Source organism: Amblyomma americanum, chromosome 2, assembly GCF_052857255.1.
Source record: "Amblyomma americanum isolate KBUSLIRL-KWMA chromosome 2, ASM5285725v1, whole genome shotgun sequence".
Classification (NCBI taxonomy): Eukaryota; Metazoa; Arthropoda; class Arachnida; order Ixodida; family Ixodidae; genus Amblyomma; species Amblyomma americanum.
Window position 1 is genome coordinate 212,633,211 of NC_135498.1, and position 23,361 is coordinate 212,656,571.

The following is a 23,361-nucleotide window of genomic DNA, read 5'->3' on the forward strand; positions in this document are numbered from 1 at the left end:
ACTTTAAGAGGGTGGAGTAGGCCGGCTGGTTTTTCAGGGGGTGATTTACGGCGTTGGCAGCCTACGCACGTCCGTACATAGTGCTTCCCTGTCGCCGGCAGGTTCGGCCAGTAGTATCGGCGCTGTACTCCAGCCAACGTGCGGGTGTAGCCCAGGTGGCCAGCGGTATGCTCGTCGTGGCACGCTTGCAAGACTTCTGCGCGCAGAGCTGTCGGGACGACGAGTAGATGACTGTTCCCCCCTTGACGGAGGCTCTTGTAAATTACGTCGAAGCGAAAAATGAAGAGGGGCTGCGTGCGAAAATCTTAGGTACAGCCGTAGTTCGCTTCTCCAAGAAATCAATAAGAGGGAGCAATTCCTGGTCCTCTCTCTGTTGTTGGGAAAGAGTTGCGTCATCTATGACTCCTAAAAAGGCGGTGTCTTCATCGGTCATAGTGGAAGGTTCGACCAGGGCTCACGAAAGGCAGTCAGCATCCGTATGCTTCTTTCCGGATTCGTAAATAACCGTCATGTCGAAATCTTGTAACCGAAGGCTCCAGCTCGCGAGTCTCCCTGAAGGGTCATTTAAGTTCGTCAGCCAATAGAGAGTGAAGATCGCTAGCGACTTGAAAGGGGCGAGCGTACAACTAAGGGCGGAAATTCATAACCACTCATGCCACTGCAAGCCATTCTTTTTCTGTTGCCGAGTAGTTCGCTTCTGCTTTAGACCGAGTCCTGTTGACATAAGCAATCACTTTTTCCACACCATCCTGGCGTTGCACCAATACAGCACCTAAACCCACATAGCTCGCAACGGTACGAAGCAGGGTAGGGATGTCGTCATGAAAGTGCGCCAGGATAGGTGCCGTCTGTAGACGTCTCCAGAGCTCATTAAAAGCTTGGTGCTCTCCTTCACTCCAGCGAAAGAGAGCGTTGTTGCGTGTCAGTGAAGCTAATGGCCACGCAGTTCGCGAGAAGCCAGCAATAAATTGACGGTTATAGGCGCAAAGCCCCAGGAAGCGCCGCACCGTCTTTTTGTCCGCAGGTGTTAGGAACTTGGCGAATGTGGTGGTGGTGGCGAAAAGCATTTATTCATGTACATGTACATAGAGGTGCTCGGGGTGAGGCCCCTAGTGGGTCTCGCTCCTTACAGTATAAGGCGGAGTCCCTCATTCCGGGACCCCGTTGTTCATGCGCTTCGCAGGTCCGCCGAACAAGGGAGAGCTTTTTGGGACCACGCCGGACACCTTCTTGGCTAACAACGTGTCCTAAGAATTGCAGCTCCTCGCAACCGAAGTGGCACTCCTCGGGTTTTAGTGTGAGGCCCGCAGATGGTCTGAAAGACAGCTAGCAAGCGGCGTAGATACTCCTCGAAGGTGGCCGAAAACACGATCACGTCAAGATACACCAGACATATTTGCCACTTGAGTCCGGAGGGCACAGTGTCCATCAGCCTCTGAAATGTTGCTGGTGCCGAGCATAAACTGAATGGAAGAACCTTAAACTCATACAATCCGTCGGGAGTGACGATTGGTGTCTTCTCCTGATCCGTATCTTCTACTCCAATATCCACTTTTCAAATCCATTTATAAGAAGTGAGGTGGATTTCGTAGCCGATCAAGGAAATCATTGGTGCGAGGTAGAAGGGTACACGTCTTTTTTGGTCACTTTGTTGAGCTTGCGGTAGTCAATGCAAACAAGTACCACAGGGGAAGCCCAGGGACTCTGTGACGGCTGGATAACGTCGTCTCTAAGCATTTTTGGCCACCTGACGCTGGAATGGCTTCGCGTTCTTTCGGAGCCACACGGTAAGGATTTTGTCGAATCGGGCCGATCGCGTCATCTTTGATAATTCGATGTTTGGTCAAAGGCGTTTGGCTGATCCGCGGTTCTGAAGCAATACAGTCTCGAAAGTGTTCTATTAGATCCAAAAGGCGTTCCCGTTCTGAAGACTACAAATTTGGGCTCACATTGACGATGGTTGCGGACGCCATGCTCAATGATCATTCCTGTTGTAGCACAAAACAGCCCTGCGCACTTGGGAGGCTGTCGAAAAAGGCCACAGTTGTGCCTTTCGGAACTTGCTGGCGCTCGTCGCTAAGTTAATCAGCAGCACTTCTGTGTGCCCATTGGCCAAATTGACTATCCCTCGAGCTATAGACACACCTAGGCGGAGTGCCAGGGTGACTGCCAGTTCGGCGACGCCATCGCCGGTATGCGACACGTCGCACTTCACTTCAACAAGAGAGCATGATCGCGGAGGTAATGTCACCGTCTCATTGACGATGCGCAAGGGCATCAGTGGTACTTCCGCATAATCAAGGACTCCATGATTTTTGGTGAAGGGAACGAAGTTGTCCCGAAAGCTGATTACAGCCCCATGAAGGCGTAGAAAGTCCATGCCCAAGGTGAGGTCTTCGCAACAGTCACAGAGAATAAAGAAGCTGCCAACGAACACTGAGTTTCCTATTCCAATCCGGGCAGTGCACATCGCAGTCGGTACCAGTAGCTGACCCCCAACACTTCTTATTACTGGCCCAGTCCATTCGGTTTTTACTTTGCGCAGCGTGTCAGCCAGTTTTTGGCTAATAATTGAAAAATCGTCACCGTTATCCACCAGAGCGTGGACCTCCAGCCCGACAATGCAAACGGCGAGGTCAGCGCTAACAACGTCGTCTGGGTTGCTCGTCTCTTTCGGAATTTGCGGCTTAAGTGCGTTAAGGTCGGCGCTGTCAGTTGCGTTGTCGGGGCTGGTCATCTGGTGCGGCATTTTCGGTGGTAATGTAGGCTGTATTTTCGGTGGTAGTGCGGCAATGTCGATGTGAACAGCGGCGTCAGAATCACGGGTAGCGATCGGCAGTTGCGGCTGTAGTGAGGGCTTTGAAACTTTTCCACTGGTTACAACCTCTCCTCGCGAGGTTGCAGCTGTTAGTTTCCCCGGCGAGAGCTCGGGGTCCGCCGTCCGCTAACTTTAGCATCGCTACGACGCGTCGGCGAAGAGTAATGCTGTGGAGATGGGGAGTGATGGCGGAAGCCCGGTGAGTGGGCTTCCCTGCTGAGCGGAGGGTCCTTGATTTGGGCAGGGCCAGCGTCGAAATGGCGGCGCGCAGAAGCAAGCTGGAAGGCCTGCCCCTCCACAGCAAATGAATTATGACACGCTTTTGTTCTGAAAAGTGGGACAGCAACTTTAAACATGTGGTCAGAACGGGAGGATATGTATGATGGGCGAGCAAAAAGATGATCTTTTAACACAGGGTTATGATGATACATTCTATGAAAAAGACAAAGTCGAAAGCATTTACGGCGCGAAGAAAGGTCCAGCACGGCAAGGGTGCTTTTCATGGAAGTAATGCTGGCGTGACGGGAATAGTTAGATGAGATAAAACGTGCTGCGCGATTTTGAATGGATTCAAGTGTGTTTATTAGTGTGATTTGAATGGGATCCCATACAGCGCATGCATATTCTAGTTTTGGCCGCACTAATGTTTTGTACAATGTTAGTTTTAGCGGCAGAGGCGCAGCAAAGAAATTTCGACGTAGGTATACCCAAGAACCCGGTTAGCGTTATTAGTGACGTGTTCGACGTGCATATGCCATGATAGGTTACATGAAATATGAACACCTAGGTATCTGTATGAGTTGACGGATTTAAGGGAAGTGTCGTGAAGAAAGTAAGTGCGCGTGTTGTCAGGGATCTTGGTGCGACGCGATACATGCATTGTTTTACATTTGTTAGCATTTAGTCGCATGAACCATTTATCGCACCAGTTAGGTATGCTGTTAAGATCTTCTTGAAGCTTAATATAATCAGTGTGATCAGTAATTTTGCGATAAACGACGCAGTCATCGGCAAAAAGCCTGATAGATGAATGGGAAATGCATTTAGGAAGTTCGTTAATGCAGATAAGGAAGAGAAGAGGTCCCAGTACCGATCCCTGGGGTACGCCCGATGTTATGGAAATGTGAGAAGATGAACAGTCGTTAGCAGAAACGTACTGAGTTCGATTTGACAGAAAGCTTTTAATCCAGTTTAGAACATTTGGATGAATGTTAAGCATGCTAAGTTTAAGAATTAGGAGATCATGTGAAACAGTATCGAAAGCTTTCGCAAAGTCCAAAAACACGCAATCTGCAACGAAGCTCATGTCAGGATAGGTAAACAGGTAATTAGTAAAACATATAAGTTGTGTTTCGCATGAGAACGTCTTTCTAAAACCGTGTTGTTCAGCCGCAAAGAAGGAATTAGACTCAAGGAAATTGACGAGATGAGAATATATAACATGCTCCAAAAGTTTACATGGAATACTTGTGAGTGATATAGGGCGATAGTTTTCGGTGGAATGAGTGTTACCTGATTTAGGGACCGGAACAACCTTGCCAACCCTCCAATCGCTTGGGAGTACTGAGGAACCTAGAGACTGTGAAAAAAGCATTGAAAGGATAATTGCAGAATACGGTTGAGTAATTTTGAGCATTTTACATTTGATTGAATCTCCACCCGATGAAGAAGATATTATCATGCTTTCATATTTTCAAGATATTTTCTAGGGATCACTTGGGGATGTGGTCAGAAGCGCAAACCTTGAACTTAACGAATTGGAAAAAACAGCGCAATCAAAGACGAGACACAAGAGAAGCACAAAACACCGGCGCTGACTAACAACCAAATGGTTTATTGCTACAGGTGAGGCAGCATATAAGTGAAATGGCACGAGTAACAACACAAAGTAAGCATGACAGAAAGATACCGCACAACCACACAACTTGACTAAAAAAAGGGGCACGTCACTGATTAAGATACGCAAGTTCCTTTGATAGTAGATTTATCGATGGGCTGCTGATACAGGTGTTACCGAGCTTTCTGATATGGCAAGCCTCCGAAATGAGCCTTGTGGTCTCATCTTTATAACGGGCGATGGTAGTGGTCCTATTGAGGTGCGCTTCGCAATCATCACACTCAGCACAGTGCACAGCAAGATGGTTTCTGCGAGACTTGTTCTCTATATCTTTTGCATGTTCACGCAGTCTATCATTGATGCATCGTCCCGTCTCACCGATGTAGAAACTGCCACAAGAGGTCGGGATCTTGTAAACGACACCAACACGACACTGAACGAACTTCCGCTTATGCTTCTTCTGGCAGCCTTTTCTGCTTCTATCCTCATTAACACGCTTGCACAATCCGCTAAGTTTATTCTTGGCTGAAAAAACCAGCCTAATGCCTCCTTTGCTCACTATCTTCTTTAGATTGTGCGAAACTTTGTGCACATACGGGATGCACACTGTTCTTTTTCTTTCTGCCAGAGCCGCATCGGTGCCCTTGATCTTTCGCAGACTACATTCTGCAAGCAGGGACTCAGCAACATTTGACACCATCTTCGTGGGGTAGCCTGCTGCAGATAGCCTGTTCACCTGTGCGTGGAAACTGCCTTTTGTCTGATGCAGACATGATCTTTGCAGTGCTGCTCTTAGGCATGCCTTAGCGATACCGCGCTTAACAATCTTCGAGTGAGCTGACCGGAAAGGGAGAAGGCTCTTCCTGGACCGCGGCGAGTATGCCCAACAAATATGGTTGTTAGAAATTGTCAGTTCCATGTCTAAAAACCTGAGCCTATTATTAGAGGGGAGCTCTGAAGTCAATTGGAGGTCATTAAGTTCATAACAGAACACGTCAAAAATCTCTGCAATCATTTGCTGTGCGTCATTAGTACGATATAAAATTAGAAAGTCATCAACATATCGCATTATCTTAACAATGGGCGCGTCATCGAGCTTAGTTCGAAGACGCCTGTCATAACTTGCTAGAAGTAAATCGCTTAGTACAGGAGCGATGCTCGAGCCAATGCAGACTCCTTGTTTTTGGATAAAAAACTTGCTGTCTATAGTGACAAAGGTTGATCTCATGTAAAAATTTAGCAATTCTAAAAACCTGCTAACGTCCATTCCACATGTGTTTTGGAATTTTGTTACGCCAAAGCGGTCGATGCAAAGGCTGACTTCCGCGGTCACAGAGCGCTGAGGCAAGGAATAGTAGAGGTCCTTCACGTCAATCGAGAAAGCGCTTACATGTGGTGGGCACTCTTCCCGAAGGAAGTCTGAAACAGTCTCGGGCTTCCTGATGAGGAATGGGTCGTCCACCTCCAGGTGAGAAAGGCACTTCTGCAAGAAAACAGCGACTTCACGTTGCCACGTGCCTCTTTCAGACACGATTGCGCGGAATGGGCACTGATCCTTGTGTGTCTTCGCACTGAAGAACATAGAAAGGCAGGTTCTTTTCGATGCCCCTAGAGACGAAGCCAGCCTCGAGAGGCCGGCTTGTTCACAAAGCTGGACCGCTTTTTCTTGCACCTTGGCAGGTTTGACGGACTTTAATTCCCTGAAGTTGGCTTGGACTGCTTCTTGAGCCTTTTCTTTGTACAGGCCATTGGACACAATGACAAAGCCACCTTCCTTGTCTGACTGTAGCAGCTTCACCTTTGCATCTCTGAGGGCTTCCGCAGCGGAGGTGAGAAGACGTGTGTTTCCCTTCTTGACGTCTTTTGGGAGGCACTCAACTCCTTCCAAGATGCATCTGTTGGCGTCATCTATGGTGGCCCTTTTTGCAGCCGTCCGCACAAGAGAAAGCAGCTCAGTTTTGTCCAGACGCGGATGTTCACAGAACTTCGGTCCCTGCTTGAGAAGGCTGTTGACTTTCGTAGGGATGTTGACGTTGCCAAGCACAACCACTTCCTGTTGGACGGGCCCTGGAGGTCTCCTTTTCCGTGGAAGCCAAGGAACTATCTGGCGCCACATGAATTCTGCTGTATTAGATGCCAAACGCAGGTCTTGTCCAAATCTTTTGTTCCCTGCTTGTGTAGATACCTCGCTTCTGCACGCGATGCTCAGGCACTCGGTGTAGAACCTGGCTTGCCTCCAGGTCTCAGATCGCAGAATGCGGCAGACTCGCTTTGCATGACCATCTGAGGGTGCGAGTACCCCAAATAAGCTGAGAACATCAGGAGGCAGATAAGAGTTCTTGATTGAAAACGTGAGAAGACGAGCCCGGCATGTGGTTGCGGCCAAAAGATTGACACATATAACTGAAGAGCGGAGGCATAAAGAGGGTAGAAAAGTGCCCGATGTAGAAGAAATGAATTCCAGAAGAGGGAAAATACGGGCTGGTTGGTACATGTTTAACGAATTGGAAAAAACAGCGCAATCAAAGACGAGACACAAGAGAAGCACAAAACACCGGCGCTGACTAACAACCAAATGGTTTATTGCTACAGGTGAGGCAGCATATAAATGAAATGGCACGAAGGACCTCTACTATTCCTTGCCTCAGCGCTCTGTGACCGCGGAAGTCAGCCTTTGCATCGACCGCTTTGGCGTAACAAAATTCCAAAACACATGTGGAATGGACGTTAGCAGGTTTTTAGAATTGCTAAATTTTTACATGAGATCAACCTTTGTCACTATAGACAGCAAGTTTTTTATCCAAAAACAAGGAGTCTGCATTGGCTCGAGCATCGCTCCTGTACTAAGCGATTTACTTCTAGCAAGTTATGACAGGCGTCTTCGAACTAAGCTCGATGACGCGCCCATTGTTAAGATAATGCGATATGTTGATGACTTTCTAATTTTATATCGTACTAATGACGCACAGCAAATGATTGCAGAGATTTTTGACGTGTTCTGTTATGAACTTAATGACCTCCAATTGACTTCAGAGCTCCCCTCTAATAATAGGCTCAGGTTTTTAGACATGGAACTGACAATTTCTAACAACCATATTTGTTGGGCATACTCGCCGCGGTCCAGGAAGAGCCTTCTCCCTTTCCGGTCAGCTCACTCGAAGATTGTTAAGCGCGGTATCGCTAAGGCATGCCTAAGAGCAGCACTGCAAAGATCATGTCTGCATCAGACAAAAGGCAGTTTCCACGCACAGGTGAACAGGCTATCTGCAGCAGGCTACCCCACGAAGATGGTGTCAAATGTTGCTGAGTCCCTGCTTGCAGAATGTAGTCTGCGAAAGATCAAGGGCACCGATGCGGCTCTGGCAGAAAGAAAAAGAACAGTGTGCATCCCGTATGTGCACAAAGTTTCGCACAATCTAAAGAAGATAGTGAGCAAAGGAGGCATTAGGCTGGTTTTTTCAGCCAAGAATAAACTTAGCGGATTGTGCAAGCGTGTTAATGAGGATAGAAGCAGAAAAGGCTGCCAGAAGAAGCATAAGCGGAAGTTCGTTCAGTGTCGTGTTGGTGTCGTTTACAAGATCCCGACCTCTTGTGGCAGTTTCTACATCGGTGAGACGGGACGATGCATCAATGATAGACTGCGTGAACATGCAAAAGATATAGAGAACAAGTCTCGCAGAAACCATCTTGCTGTGCACTGTGCTGAGTGTGATGATTGCGAAGCGCACCTCAATAGGACCACTATCATCGCCCGTTATAAAGATGAGACCACAAGGCTCATTTCGGAGGCTTGCCATATCAGAAAGCTCGGTAACACCTGTATCAGCAGCCCATCGATAAATCTACTATCAAAGGAACTTGCGTATCTTAATCAGTGACGTGCCCCTTTTTTTAGTCAAGTTGTGTGGTTGTGCGGTATCTTTCTGTCATGCTTACTTTGTGTTGTTACTCGTGCCATTTCATTTATATGCTGCCTCACCTGTAGCAATAAACCATTTGGTTGTTAGTCAGCGCCGGTGTTTTGTGCTTCTCTTGTGTCTCGTCTTTGATTGCGCTGTTTTTTCCAATTCGTTAAACATGTACCAACCAGCCCGTATTTTCCCTCTTCTGGAACTTGAACTTAAATCTGTCTCTAATTGGTTTTCTAGTAATAAACTAGCACTTAATTATGCTCCCATGCAGGTCACCACAAACTAAACATCTGGATGTTCTCATTCAAGGAACAGTTATTAAACAAGTTGTTAAATTCACAAAGAAGTCATACTGAATGAGCAACCACACATCGGATCTCTGTGCAAGAAGTAATTCGATGTCTGTTTTACACTGTTAAAATGTCAACAGTATTTTGTTACAATAATTTTAAGAACAATATTCTTTACTTTATTTAGCAGTCACCTGTCACATTGTGTTGAATCCTGAGGCCATGCCTATCCGACATATTTAGAACCACTTTTCAAAATTCAAAAAAAGAGCAATTAGGTAGATATCATCTGCTTACCAAGCTCGTAGGTTGCCGCTCTTCATATCTTTAGAGATACTGCCCCTTCATCTAATAATTCAATAAAAAACTGTGATAATGATGCACCTTTCGATCACCAGCAACTATCCTTTAGGCTCATCTCACTTTGTCTCCTCACAATATAGATCACGAAGAGTTGTGGTAAATAACTTTTTAACTTCAATTAGCAAATCGTGTATGGCAAAAGAACTATACTCTTTGTAGGCACTACCATTTGGAATAAAATAAAGCAAAATACTGACTCCCCTGCACGGCTAAAGTCGTACTACTGTAACAGGTTGTGGCTTCTTTTGCTCCTTTAATAGTGTGTCCCACACCTGTGCTGTCTGCTTTCTTTTTCTGAACATTATGTGCACAGATCCCAACTTGCCTGCGAGCTAAGGATTTAGATGCTTGTAGCAATGCTGTTTGTGTTGTTTTTGGTTGTGATTGAATAAAAAATGAAAATGAAATGAAATGAAACCCTGAGCAGAGCTTCAGCGTAATCCGATGACACAGCTGGTGCAACGCCAGAGCAATCGCGCGGCCGAAGTTAAGAGGTGGAGGAGGTGGTGTCGCGGTTCTGCCTCGTGCAGACTGCGTGCAGCAAAGTGGCTCTTGCCGGAAAATTATCCGCGTAGCGATGTAACTTGCTTTTAATCAATTCAGGGCTTAACTTTCTCTGCTCAACACATAATTCGTTGTCGGTCTGCACTCATTACAACTGCAGTATTGTCTGAAACGTTGCTTCCCAGGGCTTGGCATTTTTGCCGAAAAGAAATACGTGTGCAGACTTACTAAAATATTCAGAAGAACCGACAACTGAGCTAGTTGGTGCATCTTTAAGCCGTGGTAAAAACAGCGCAGCGACGACAGACACAAAGAAGACAGAAGAAGACGGACAAGCTTGTCCGTCTTCTTCTGTCTTCTCTGTGTCTGTCGTCGCTGCGCTGTTTTTACCACGACTAAAATATTCACCGCTTAGCATACCAGGATAGGCTACCACACGCGCATGTGACAGCCCAATTATTATTATTATTAGATAATATTTTGCCTTCCGGTAATAATTCGGCTTCTAGAGGAAGATTAAGCTCGTTATACCAGGTGTTTCAGGGAAGCCCGCTACTAATTTTTGACAACATACTCATATTATGAAGGGCAGTTTGCCAATACCGCTCAAGAAAAAAGATACAACAGCTGTATCTTACCGGTAAGCAATGGTTCGACGAAAATTCGTCTGGTCAGGCATTGGATTAAAGAAAAAAGAATGCGGTCACTGACCAAGTCATGAAGTTCAAGACGTTTCGGAACCTCGTACGGGTTCCTTGATCACTGACTCAGTGATCAAAGAACCCGTACATTACCTATTGTGCAGAAACGTGGAGGCGAACGACAAAGGTTCAGCTTATGTTCAGGACAGAGCAGAGAGCTTTGCAAAAGAAAAATTATGGGCGTAACGTTAAGATACAGAAAGAAGGCAGAGTGTGTGAGGGAACAAACGCGTGTTAATGACATCCTAGCGGAAATCAAGAGGAAGAAATGGGCTTGGGCAGTGCATGCAAAGCGGAGGGAAGATAACCACTGCTCCTTGAGGTTAACAGGCTGGACTCCAAGGGAAGGGAAACGTAGCAGTGTGCGGGATAAAGTTGGGGGGGGGGGGGGAGATGAGATTAGGAAGTTTTCGGGGATAGATTCTGACCGGAAGATCTTGGGTCCCGGCGGCCTCTGGAGCCAATTGGGCGAGCAGGAGCTTTAGCTCAGGGTTCGATAGGCACAGCAATCTCCCTAGCTCCTCAAGTACCTTTATTATGCACCCCCCCCCCCTTCCCCGGGAGAGTACGGGCATTCCCATATGATGCGGTAGAGGGTCCCTCTCGCCCACAAAGATTACACCTATCGCGCATGGCCGTGTGCCGCGGGGAGGGGGTGTTGCTTTTCTCTGTTCGATAATAAATGTTTTCACTAACTTGAGGGGATAGAGTGGCCGCAGCTAGCGCAGGACACGGTTAATGGAGAGACATGGGAGAGGCCTTTGCCCTAAAGTGGGCATATTCAGGCTGCTGCTGCTGCTGATGATGATGATGATGACTTTTTGAGCTATAATGGTGCTTTGGGGTCATAGTAATACCAGTGTTGGCGCACATTAGAAAACATTTGAATAACGTTAACTAGTGAAATGGTTAACTAATTTTCATAGTTACCTATTTATCCCTTACAGTTAGGCGCCTGGCTGCAGTTGGAGATTTGTAGTGGGTCGCTAGAAATAGCCGTACCATTATATGGATTTTCGTAGACGTGATTACCGTCGCCGCCGTGGCTCAACAACTTTTCGCCATCTCGCGCCAAGAGATGCCCTCTGCAGAAAAACGCGCCTCTTTGGCGAGCGGAAAACAGCTTCTCCAGCTCACGACGCTCCGGGGCGCACGTGTCATGTGACCATTTCCTCTCTCTACTGTGGGCTGGAGACTAGAGCAGCTAGCACCGCAGCAGGTCACATGCCATGTGACCGGCAGGCCCAATGAAAAGGCTGTTCCAGATTGCCCATTTACATCCTCGGGGTAGGGGCGCCTAAGAACACGCGGGGAAAGGGCTCATCCTATTTTTAAAAACTATTTGAAAACTATTGGGTTCCGCAGAGCTTTTAGATTTGACACGAACACCCATAAAGACCACCTCTGCGGATTTTTTGCATAAGAATATGATCGCAAAAATAATTTCAGAGCCTTTTAATATCCCGAGAGATAGGCATTCTCACATAGATGACTATTAGCCTCCCCTTTGTATCGGGGGGGTGACAAGTTTCGCCTAGCCATTAATTCCTATAGGTCTCAATATCATGGGATTAACTACAAATTCCCTTTCCATTTCTAAACTGCTGTCTTGACCTTCTCCGCTAATCCTGTAGGCGTCTCTGACTTTTTTCTACTTTTTGAAAATCTTCGTGCACCGCAGCCAAGCGTGGCCAGCTGCGGCAGCCTAACACGGCTTTCTGTTCACAGCTTGCTGCCTGGCTGGGACCGGACGCTAGGCACCACTCGTGAGTCACCTGGCTGCGTCGTCTCCTTGCCGACGCAGGAGCCTCTCCTTGGGGACGACTGCCATCTCTCTCTGCTTTTGGCAACGCTGGGAAGGGCCCCGCCGACCGAGCTGGGCGACGACTCCGGGAACCGAGCGTAACGGCGCACGAGCGCCACGCTGGGGCCAACGTATTTATTTACGCACCACACGGCTCATCGGCAGCAGCGGTCCCAAAGGCTTTGCATGACGTTACCGTTGCCCCGCGTGATGGATACCCAAGACCTTCAGAGGCAACCAATAAGCCACAAAACCGCGTTACTCCTGGAGGAATAGAGGCGAGCCTAGTGTATGCGTTTCTGTGTGCTTATGAGTACGTGTGTCGTTAGAAATGAAGGAGTCTTTAGTGGACCTCGCTACCGAACTCACGATGACACCATGCTTTCGCATTCAAGACACATAAATAAGTGCCTTCCACAATTTTTTTTTATTTCAAACGCACTGCTGGCCTCGTGCAGGGATCAGGGACAAGATACGCTGGAAAATATTCGTGCAGGCATCTAAGCACAACGCGGAGCAAAGAAAAATCTCGACTGTAAGTCACCCGGTGCTAAACAAAACGCAATGTCGTGAGACGATCATAAAGGTAGAAACAAGCAAACTGTTCCGAATCACGCACTTTTTTCCCGTCGTGGGTGGGACAAGCAGTCGTAAAAGCGTCCAAAGATGTGCTGGGGGCTCATTACAGTTTACACATTACAGGGGACACATACCATTTGTGTAAGGAACGAGAATCTCAGTGTTTTTACATCTATATCATTCGTACTCGATTTCAGGGCGTGCGAAAATATGCTTATCGTCATATCAAAATAGAACACGCAAGAAATTGGCGCCATGCAGTTCTACATGCAATTTTTATTCTCAATGAGAACCGATTCTGCCGCCGCAGTGGCTGAGTGGTTATGGCGCTCTGCTGCTCACCCGAAAGACGCGGGTTCGTTCCCGGCCGCGGCGGTCGAATTTCAATGGAGGGGAAATTCCAGAGGCCCGTGTGCTGTGCGATGTCACTGCACGTTAAAGAACTCCACGTGGTAAAAATTTCTGGAGGCCTTCACTACGGCGTCCCTCACTGCTGAGTCGCTTTGGGTCGTTAAACCCCCATAAGCCCATAAAAATCGATTCTCTTTCTGGCTCTACGCTTGGGGGGCAGCCAAAGGCGCATTTACTGCTGGCGAAACGGGCTTGAAAACGGCAGATTCGATTGGCATCCTTGAGCGGAGTAGCCGTCACCGTTTGGGTAGCCTCGGTGTCACGCACTGTCTTTAGGTCATCGCAGTGCGAAAACGGCCGCCGGTAGAGTGGCGACGCGTGAGGCTGACGGGGAGAGCAGCGCTCGTACGTGAATGCGACTAGTCGCGTACAGTGCCAACTCTGTGCCGTACCGCACTCGCGTAAACGGGGATGCTGCGCCGGGCAGGGGCAGATGGCCAAGTCTACTTTGGCGCGAACGCGGTTACGCGTAGCCACATGGCTTGAAGGGGCAGCGGCTAATCACATGCTCGTGACCTAGTGCGGCACGTGTAAACGGCTCAACGCTGCTAACTGCGCTGCCCTACTGTCATGTAAACGCGGAAGTCGTGCTCTTCGACATGGGCCTAGAGGATGCTCATCACTCCCGCGAGCGGGAACGTGTATCTCAGAGAATGCATGGAAACGGTAAGTGCCATGCTGTATACGACCATCGACTGCTATCGTTGGATTATGCCGCGCGCGTCAACGTGGTCAGCTGTAACGCGATAGCGTGTAAACCTCCATGTCGAAAAAAAGCGTCCATCTTGCTCTGAAGTCTCCACCTGCCACAGTTGGCAGGGGACGAAGGGGAGAAAGGGAAACCCACGGGTGGCGGCCTTGGACGAAGGAGGTTATGGCGCGGGGGTTAGATTCCGCAGCCTGAGGGTGCTGCCTCAGGGACAACACGGTGGTGGCTACTGTGCAAGGTGGAGGGTGAGCTCAGAAGAGGAGCCGAGAACGCCGCGGACGCGCCGGTTGCCGCTGTTCCATTAGAGTGGTTGTGTGCGAGCCGCCTTCAGCACCGAGTGTCGATGGTTTGGCTTATAGTTTATTGGGGTTTAACATCCCAAAGCGGCTCAGGCTATGAGGGTCGCCGTAGTGAAGGGCTCTGGAAATTTCGACCGCCTGGGGTTCATGAACGTGCACTGACATCGCACGGGCCTCTAAAATTTCGCCTCCATCGCAATTCGACCACCGCGGCCGGGATCGCACCCGCGTCTTTCGGGTCAGCAGCCGAGCGCCATGGCGGCTCGAGTGTCGATGGATACTGGGAATCAGACATGGACTAGAAGGGGAAGTGTGCGAGGCAGTCAAGTGTGAAGAAGACTAGGGGTTGCATATATGGATGTAAAGAAATTAGTGTGATGTATCCTGTTATGAAAAGGGGTATGAAGGTCTCATGGCACGCATCTGCGCCGAATCAGCCCACCGGTCACATGCTATTTTTTTTATCTATATACAAGAGCCTAATGAGAGCAGCCTCTGTAGTGTCAGTAGCGTGCCTGTTTTGCTGGACCGTGTCTGTGCAGGTTCCCACCTAGTGCCCGACCGGTTCCCCTGCGGAGGCTGGTGCTGGGCTACCCGTGCAACACCAGTGACTTCCGCTTCGACATGGCGCTCTCGTACAAGCTGGCCGCTGTCATCAACGCCCACGCTGCCGGAAAGCCCACGCTCGTGGTCAGTGGTCATCACTCGCTAGTGTCAAATTCTGGGGTGGGCAGCTGCGAAAATTTTGGGCCTGGACGAAGGCCAATTTTAGAGGTGGGCCAATCTCCAAATTTTGGGACTGTTCAACTGCGAACTTTTGCAAGTCGGCCAAATTTCGAATGTGGTCGAAGTTCGAAATGTTCGGGGTGCGCCAACTGTCAGAGTGTGGGGCCGGGTCACCTAGCAATTTTTTGTTTGGGCCAAGTGCAAAATTTTGAGGGTAGGCAAAGTGGAAAACTTTTTGGAGGTTGGCCAACTGCCATATTTTGGGAGTTCTTCAGAATTTCAAGTTTGAAAGTTCTCTCTGACAAATGCCAAATTTTGGGAGTCCATAGGATCTTCAAATTTGGCGGTGCTCACCATGCTTTCTTATTCGTTCCTATGGGTTCACGTGTCCGTGATTACGTCATCTACCAATTCACAATCTGGGAACTTCGTTACGAAAAAACTAGGTGATTTTTGCAAGACGAGACCGTAAATGCTTCGCATTAATATATCAAAATTCCATACTATTAATCAGGGTCTTTCCACGCCAAATGACCAAGACATTGAGCGCGTTCATATTTGGCTGCACACGCTGCTACTGTGTTAAACGCTCTCCCAGCGTATTTTTGGCAAGCATTTTTTCCTGCTATGGACGTCATCTTAAATTCGCAAATTGTAGCAAAAGCGAGTTGTAAAAACTTCTTGGAAATAAAATTGTTTGCGCACTACATTGTCAATTTTTCACATAAGAGACTGCGTTTCAGATATACGCAACTACCTGAAATGAATTTGTTTAAATTTCCCTCAAACATTAAAGCCGAAAAAATCAAAACAGTGCGCAAAGAATGTCTCGCTGTGGGAAAAAAGTAATTCATGCGCACAAGAATTTCTATACGATAAAGCGAGGAAATATTTTAATTCTGGCACTCGCTCGCTACTCTGGCGTTACTCCGCGCATCCTCTTCTCCGCAGAGCACGCAGCCGCCGAAGCTCCGAAGGCTAAGAACCACGCTACTGCGTTTCATGTGGGTGCTCATGCAGTTTGGGTGTTGAAATGTCAGTGTCGTGTTCATCCGCGTGTATACACTTGACACGCTTAGGTCGCCAAGTACGATGTGAGCCGTTGAACAACTAGTTGGATCGCCTCTACCTGTTTTCTCCATGGGCACTGCCCGACAGGCGATAGAGACGACTCCGTTCCGCGCACTGCTACGGCATGATCCCTCATATACAGTTCAGCGCGATTTGAAGGTTACCGCGTGAGCGTCGACATCCCATCGTTCGCACTCTTCTTTCCCTCGTTCGCTGTTCCGTGCTACAACCACGACCCTTGCGAGAAATCGCCACTCTTTCTCTTTATTCTAAGCTTTCCATTCTTTGCGATCAAGTGTAGATTGGTTACCTCCTATCTTCGCGGACGATAACAAAACTGGTGGGACAGATCTGGTAAAGCCTATCCTTGGCACTGCTTCGTTTGAGCAACTTTCTGAGTTGCAAAAATATACTGTGACAACATCGGCTCGTCATATATACTGTCTTTGTTGAAGTTATAATTAATCGGGCCACCCTGCCCACCATTGCGCTCTCCGTAAGCTCGGAGGGAGAGGAGAGACAAGCTTCTCCACCCCGCGTGCAAAAGATAAGATTCGAATGCTGACCGGCGACAGGGGCCACCCCTGATTAGCCGTAGACCGGAGGCATGAGGCGCAGAGAAGTTGGGTAACAGATAATTTACTAGGGCAAACAACAATAACTGTAGATTACAAAATCTAGCCCAAAAATGTAGCGCCGTACACTGACGTGACGCAAATAACAAGCACAAAATGAAGACGCGAACGCAACAATTACCACAAGAAAGGAAACAACAGGGTGACTATTGTACAACAATGCTACGAGAAGGAAATACAATACAAAAGACTAGAGCGAGAAACACTGGGAGCAACAAGACAAAAAGGGATGAGTTCAAGTGAGGGGGCAGAAAATGTGGCTTAGTTAGGCAGTGGCAAGGCCCTGTCGCAGGGAGCGTCGAACTGCAGCTGCTCGTTGCGGGGCTGATGGCGGGTTGCGTATACGGGCGACTTTGCGCCTCGCGCTTCGGGTACGCCGTCGCCGCGCTCTACGCGTCAGACCACCGCCGAGGCTCGCTTGCCGACCACTTCCCTGCATGACCTCACTCACGATCGCACGCACCGAAATCTCCAAACCAAACTGCTAGTGTTCCTGTATCTGCGGGAGCAGATTTGCGCGTCTGTTTTCTCATGCCGCTCCCAACGCCATTCGCTGAGAGGCGATCACATGATTTTCGTGATGTCAAGTGTTCATTTTTCCGCGGGGAAGCTGACTTCACAGGCATAACGTTGCTGTATATGCTCCCACAGGAACACTACACAGACACAATGCCGAGCGACCCCTCGTCAGCTCGACGCCTCATGTAAGCGCACGCTGTCGGCTACTTTTCACCCATTTTCCATGCACACCTGTGGCATTAAGTTTGATGTTGTGCTGTGGTAGTGAGGGGCGCAGTCGTCAGTTATGAATGGGTGCAGTGCGGCAAACTGCAGCAAACACACTGGAAACGGCAAAGCCTTTTACGAAGGGCCATTTGGGATGGTCGACGGCTGAAGTGCGTCGGTGGCTGAAATAGCTTTTGAGAATGGGCCGCGATAAAAGCGCCCACATAATATAATTTAATAACTCAGATGAAAGGATAATGCTTTTTAATAAAATTAGGAAAGCTAACAATATTGCAACGGATATTCTTAGTGAAGACGACGTGAACGAAATATCTGGGAGGTGCGCGTGCTCCGGGCTTCGGTGCTCTGTGCTGATGCTCTGTGCGGGCCCTGTGCTCTTGACCTGTCTGCTGTGCCCGGGTCGTTCTAGCGTCGTTCTCGTATTGGGCCACGTAACATCTTTGGCGGAGGTGCGGATTTTACGCTGAGCACACCACGCAGCTTCTTAGTGGTCGTCGAACCGGGTCTACCACCATGGCTCCATCCGGCGAGTCAAGGAGCCCCACTAACCCCACTACCGCACCTTTCGTGATCATGGCTCCTCCTCGCTACCCCGGCACCTTTTTCGGCACTGATACCACAGATGTGGAAGACTGGCTTAACCTCAACGAACGCGTCAGCACCTACAATAGGTGGGACCCTACGTTAATGCTCGCCAATCTGATCTTTTATCTCAATGGCACGGCACGAGTGTGGTACGAGACCCACGAGGAAGACTTAACAAGCTAGGGCACCTTTAAGGAGTATTTGAAAACGCTATTTGGTAGGCCTAATGATCGCCAGCTCGCCGCCAACAAACAGCTTGCGTCTCGAGCACAATCTTCAACAGAAAGCCACGTGGCCTACATTCAGGACATCTTGGCTCTTTACCACAAGGTCGACGCTGCCATGAGTGAGACCGATAAGGTGGGCCACGTGTTCAAAGGCATTGCATACGGTGCTTTAAACTTGCCTGTTTGTAGATACTGTGCCACTATTGACTCCATCATTAAAGAGTGCCGTAGATTTGAGCAAGTGAAAAGCCGCGGCATTCCGCAATCGTTTTCTCGCCTTCCTCACACATCCGCCACATCTTCCTGTGAGGACCAGCGATCGCCATCCCGCGCGCCTTCGGACGCCCCTGTCGTCACCGATTCAGTCACCCGGATCGTCTGACGTGAACTGGAGGCCCTCGCACCTGTCATATCCCCACCATCCGTCCCTGATACTACACTGCCCGTTGTATCGCTTATTCAGGCTGTCGTCAAGCAAAACTAGCGAACCTGGATCTTTGCCCCGGGTGTGTTCCATTGGCCGCCCACCCGTCCTCCAGCATCCTACCCCTGCTTTCCGCCCCACCTACTACTCTAGGTCCCGTTACCGCAATCCGGCGGAATGGCGCACGGCTGACGACCGACCCATCTGCTTTCTCTGCTCCCGCGTTGGACACATCTCTCGACATTACCGTCGCCCTTGGTCGTCGCCTCCGCGCGCTGGCTTCTCCAACTACCGACCTGACCCTCAGCGCCGCTTCTCGCCCCACTCCCAGCACGATCAGTCTGCTCCCTCCTTCCAGTATTCCCGCTCACCGTCACCCCAAGGCCGTCGCTCACGCTCACCGCAGTTGCCCCGTCTTTCAGCCATTGCCACATACGTCCGCTCCACTCTGGAAAACTGGCTGATGAAGCTCCCGGAGGTGACGCTGCATCAATGACACCGATCAGAAAACCTCTACTGACCACCCGACCTGAACTTACTGGGCGTCACAGTCGACGGTTTTCCTGTGTGCGCCCTCATTGACACCGGTGCACATGTATCTGTGATGAGTTCTGCCCTTCACTGTCGCCTCCGCAAAGTGCTCACTTCTTCAACGTCCCTCGTGCGTGTGGCGGATGGAGGCACACCTGCTGTGGACGGAATATGTACTGCTCGCATCACCGTTGCCGGCCACAGTGCCCCGGTTCAGTCCACCGTTTTGTCCACATGCGCCCATGATTTCATTCTTGGCATGGATTTTCTCTCTGACCATTCAGCTCTGACTGACTGCTCGCAGGGTGTCCTACAACTCGAGCTCCCAGAACTCCGTTCCGAGCAAGTCGATCCCTCTCTCCACCGGTTCAATGCAGATTATGCTCGCCTGTCCTCTCAAGCCGCCTCCTTCGTTGCACTGATGTCCTCTTCCCCCGTTCCCGATGGCGACTACCTCGTTGCGGCTAGTACCGATCTCCTGCTGACCCGCAACGTTGCTCTACCCTATACCATCGCCTCGGTCCAGGCGAACACTGTCTCTGCCGTTCTTCGACTTCGGCTTCTCTCCTCAAGTTGTTCCATCCGGCATTTGCGTTGCTACCATCGCCACCCTCGCACTGTGCCAAGTCGCTGCATTCGACGGCGCCCCTTATCAAGATAACGCAGGCCATCCCCAGAGTACCTCTCTTTCTACAGACGCCTTCGCGACCATAATGCCCTCCGACCTGCGTCCTGCCCAAACTGCACAGCTTCGAGCCCTTCTCGAATCTTTCTCGGACATTTTCGATCTGAATAACATCCCGCTGGGCAAAACTCTCTCTGTGAAGCACCGCATCGACACCGGGGATGCCTCTCCTATCCGTCGTCGACCATACCGAGGCTCCCACACTGAGCGTCAGGTCATTAACGCCGAGGTTACGAAGATAAGAATATTATCGAACCCTCCTACAGCCCCTGCGCCTCGCCAGTAGTCCTTGTGAAGAAAAAGGATGGCTCGATCATAGCGATTTTGTGTTGATTGTCGCCAACTGAACAAGATAACCAAAACGGACGTGTACCCCCTCCCGCGCATCGACGACGCCCTTGTTTGCCTGTATGGTGCCAAATTCTTCTCCTCCATAGACCTTCGCTCTGGCTATTGGCAGATAGCAGTGGATGACCAGGACCGTGAAAGACGGCGTTTGTGACACCTGATGGGCTGTATCAGTTCAAAGTTATGCCTTTTGGCTTATGCAACGCGCCGGACACCTTCGAGCGTATGATGGATGCCCTTCTGCACGGATTCAAATGATCCACGTGCCTCTGCTATCTCGACGACGTCACTGTCTTCTCCCCCACCTTTTCCTCTCACCTCGATGACCTTTCCAAGATTCTTTCCCTGTTCCGTCATGCCGGCCTGCAGCTTAACTCCTCCAAATGCCGTTTCGCGCGTCGCCAGATCACAGTCTTGGGCCATGTCGTCGATGCCACGGGTGTTCACCCTGACCCAGCTAAGATCCGAGCCGTGAAAGACTTCCCGGTGCCGCGTTCCTGCAACGACGTACGGAGCTTCTTGGGACTGTGCTCCTACTTCCGCCGATTCGTGCCCGGCTTTGCTGACATCGCCCGCCCCCTCAATGATCTGCTAAAAAAGGGTATGACTTTCACTTGGACTCCTACAAGGAAACACCTTTGCCGCTCTAATCTCAAAGCTCACCACCTCGCCCGTCTTGGCACACTTAGTTGTGGCCGCTCCCACTGAAGTTCGCACTGACGCCAGCGGTCACGGAATCGGCGCTGTACTTTCTAAGCGGCAATCTGGGTCTGATCATGTCATTGCCTACGCCAGCCGCCTCATCTCTACATCAGAGCGCAATTACTCCATCACGGAACGCGAGTGCTTGGCCCTTGTGTGGGCCATTGGAAAATTTCGCCCGTATTTGTACGGCCGCCCTTTTACGGTTGTCACCAACCACCATGCGCTCTGCTGGATCTCCTCACTGAAAGATCCTACTGGCCGGCTAGGTCGCTGGGCTTCGCGCTTACAAGACTACGATTACACCGTGGTCTATGAGTCCGGTCGGCTACACACCGATGGTGATTGCCTCTCGCGATATCCCGTTGACTCTTCTGACCACTCTGGCAGTGACTGCACCGCTTACCTGTTCACGCTCTCTGCTATTACTCACTTTGGCGATGAGCAGCGACGGGATATCAAGCTCCACTCTATTATTGACCGCATCACCTCCTCCCCCTCTGACCCTGCTCTGCGCCGGTTTGTGCTGAATCATGACACTCTATACCGCAGAAGCCTGCATCCCGCCGGCCCCGACCTCCTGCTCGTTGTGCCAAAGCACCTGCGCACCGATGTCCTCCACGAGCTCCATGACCTCCCCACTGCTGGACATCTGGGTGTCTCGCGTACTTACGCCCGCGTGCGTCGTCGCTTCTTTTGGCCCCGCCTTTACCAGTCCGTACGCTGCTATGTTCGTGCCTGCGACCAGTACCAGCGCCGGAAACGTCCTGCCACTCTCTCTGCGGGCATGCTCCAACCTGTTGATGTGTCCCCTGAACCTTTCTATCGTGTTGGCTTGGATCTTTTGGGTCCATTTCCTTAGTCCACCTCTGGACACAAATGGATTGTCGTTGCCACCGATTATGCCACTCGCTACGCAATCACGCGAGCCCTCGCAACCAGTACTGCTACAGACATTGCCGACTTTCTCCCGTAGGACTTCATCCTCTGTCATACTCCGTCAATGTCGTCGCCTCCGCGCCGCGACATGTTTGTTAAAAACCGAGGCGCCTTGGCTACTTCTGCCGGAAAAGCAAAAAGACGGACAGGGCAGGCACGAACTTTGTGACATAAGAGCAGACGGGAGCTCAGGGTGCACTGTTTATTTCTAGCAGAGAGTGCGCTTTCCAGAGAAAGAGAAATGCTGAAGGAGAAGTGCTGACGAGGATAGTACAGGCCGTACGAAAAACTAAACGGAAACTCATGCAGGAAGCAACAGAAATTCCGCAAAAGATTCTTGCAGAAGGGTACTGCTGCTACAATGTTGGATGCGATCCCAGACCACTTGTAGCAAGAAAAATGCCCCGACGACTCACGCTAGAGGAGCGCCACGAAATTGTTTCATTGGAAAAGTTCACGTCCCAGGGAGAGACGCCTGGAATGTGAGCTGTCCACAGAAGACATTCAACCGCATTCTTCGAGCTTTTTACTGGAAAAATTGCTTGGAAGATGCCCGGATCAAAGGAGGCCTAGAAAAAAAAAACTTAGGAATAAGGCGCTCTGATAACATCTGCCGCCTCCAACGATCGTTTCACGACAGGAAAGAAACTTAAATCTTGGCCTTCGCCTAAGCCTTTCGGCTGTCCGAAGGAGACATACTATTGCCGGTCTGAGAAGCCGCATGGATGCGAGAAAGCCGCCTGTGGCAAGCGAACATCGTCGGAACCATTTGGAATTTGTACTTCGACACGAACAATAGAGCGCTGAGGACTGGTCATCTTTAGTGACGGATCGACGTTCACTTGCTGCTGGAACCAGCGACTGCGTGTTCGGAGAGTCAGTGGCTGCCGGTGATGTTTACTTTGCTTCCGTATCTTTCACATGGACAGCGCAGTCATCGTCATCACCCGTATTACGCCCCCTGCAGCGCCTCCCCGTACTCACCCGGTCCTGTGCTATAGCTGCGGCCACTCTATCCACGCAAAGTTCTTAATCCCATCCACCTGCCTAACTTCCGCCGCCCCCTGCTACGCGCTTACCTTCTCTTTGGGATGCAGTCCGTTGCCCTTATCGACCATTAATCGCTTGTCTTGGCTTTTCATTGAGTGCCTTGACCATTTCTTATTTTGATTTCGACTGGGATGTCATTAGCTCGAGTTTTTTGCAGAATAACAGACATCCGGGCAAGTTGGCGCGGAGTCATACTTGAATTTACCAGCGTGAAGGACGAGCACGACAAGTAGACACGACGAGCGCCGATTCGGAACACAAGTTTCCTGAAGCAGATTGAATAACCACGCAAGAATCACCGAGCGTGGTTATCTATTCTCTGTTTGCTGCAGTAAACTTCTGTCGCGAGTCGCGTTTGTTCCCCGGTTCACTCTGTTATCTTGTTGTCCAATAAAGCTACACTTGCCCTTTTCCTGTGCATAGCTCGTTGCGTCGTCCTAGCTTTACGTTGCACCGTAGCAGTAG

General features: G+C 49.8%; 1 protein-coding gene across 1 annotated transcript in view; it reads left to right on the forward strand.

Annotated features, from left to right (window-relative positions):
• The window catches only part of LOC144122126 (putative ATP-dependent DNA helicase HFM1), a 364,149-nt gene that overhangs the window by 143,536 nt on the left and 197,252 nt on the right, over nucleotides 1-23,361 (forward strand). Inside the window, exons 8-9 of the mRNA XM_077655666.1 lie at nucleotides 12,153-12,190; nucleotides 14,769-14,916. Coding sequence (XP_077511792.1) covers nucleotides 12,153-12,190; nucleotides 14,769-14,916 — 186 coding nt within the window. The remainder of the gene's footprint in view (nucleotides 1-12,152; nucleotides 12,191-14,768; nucleotides 14,917-23,361) is intronic.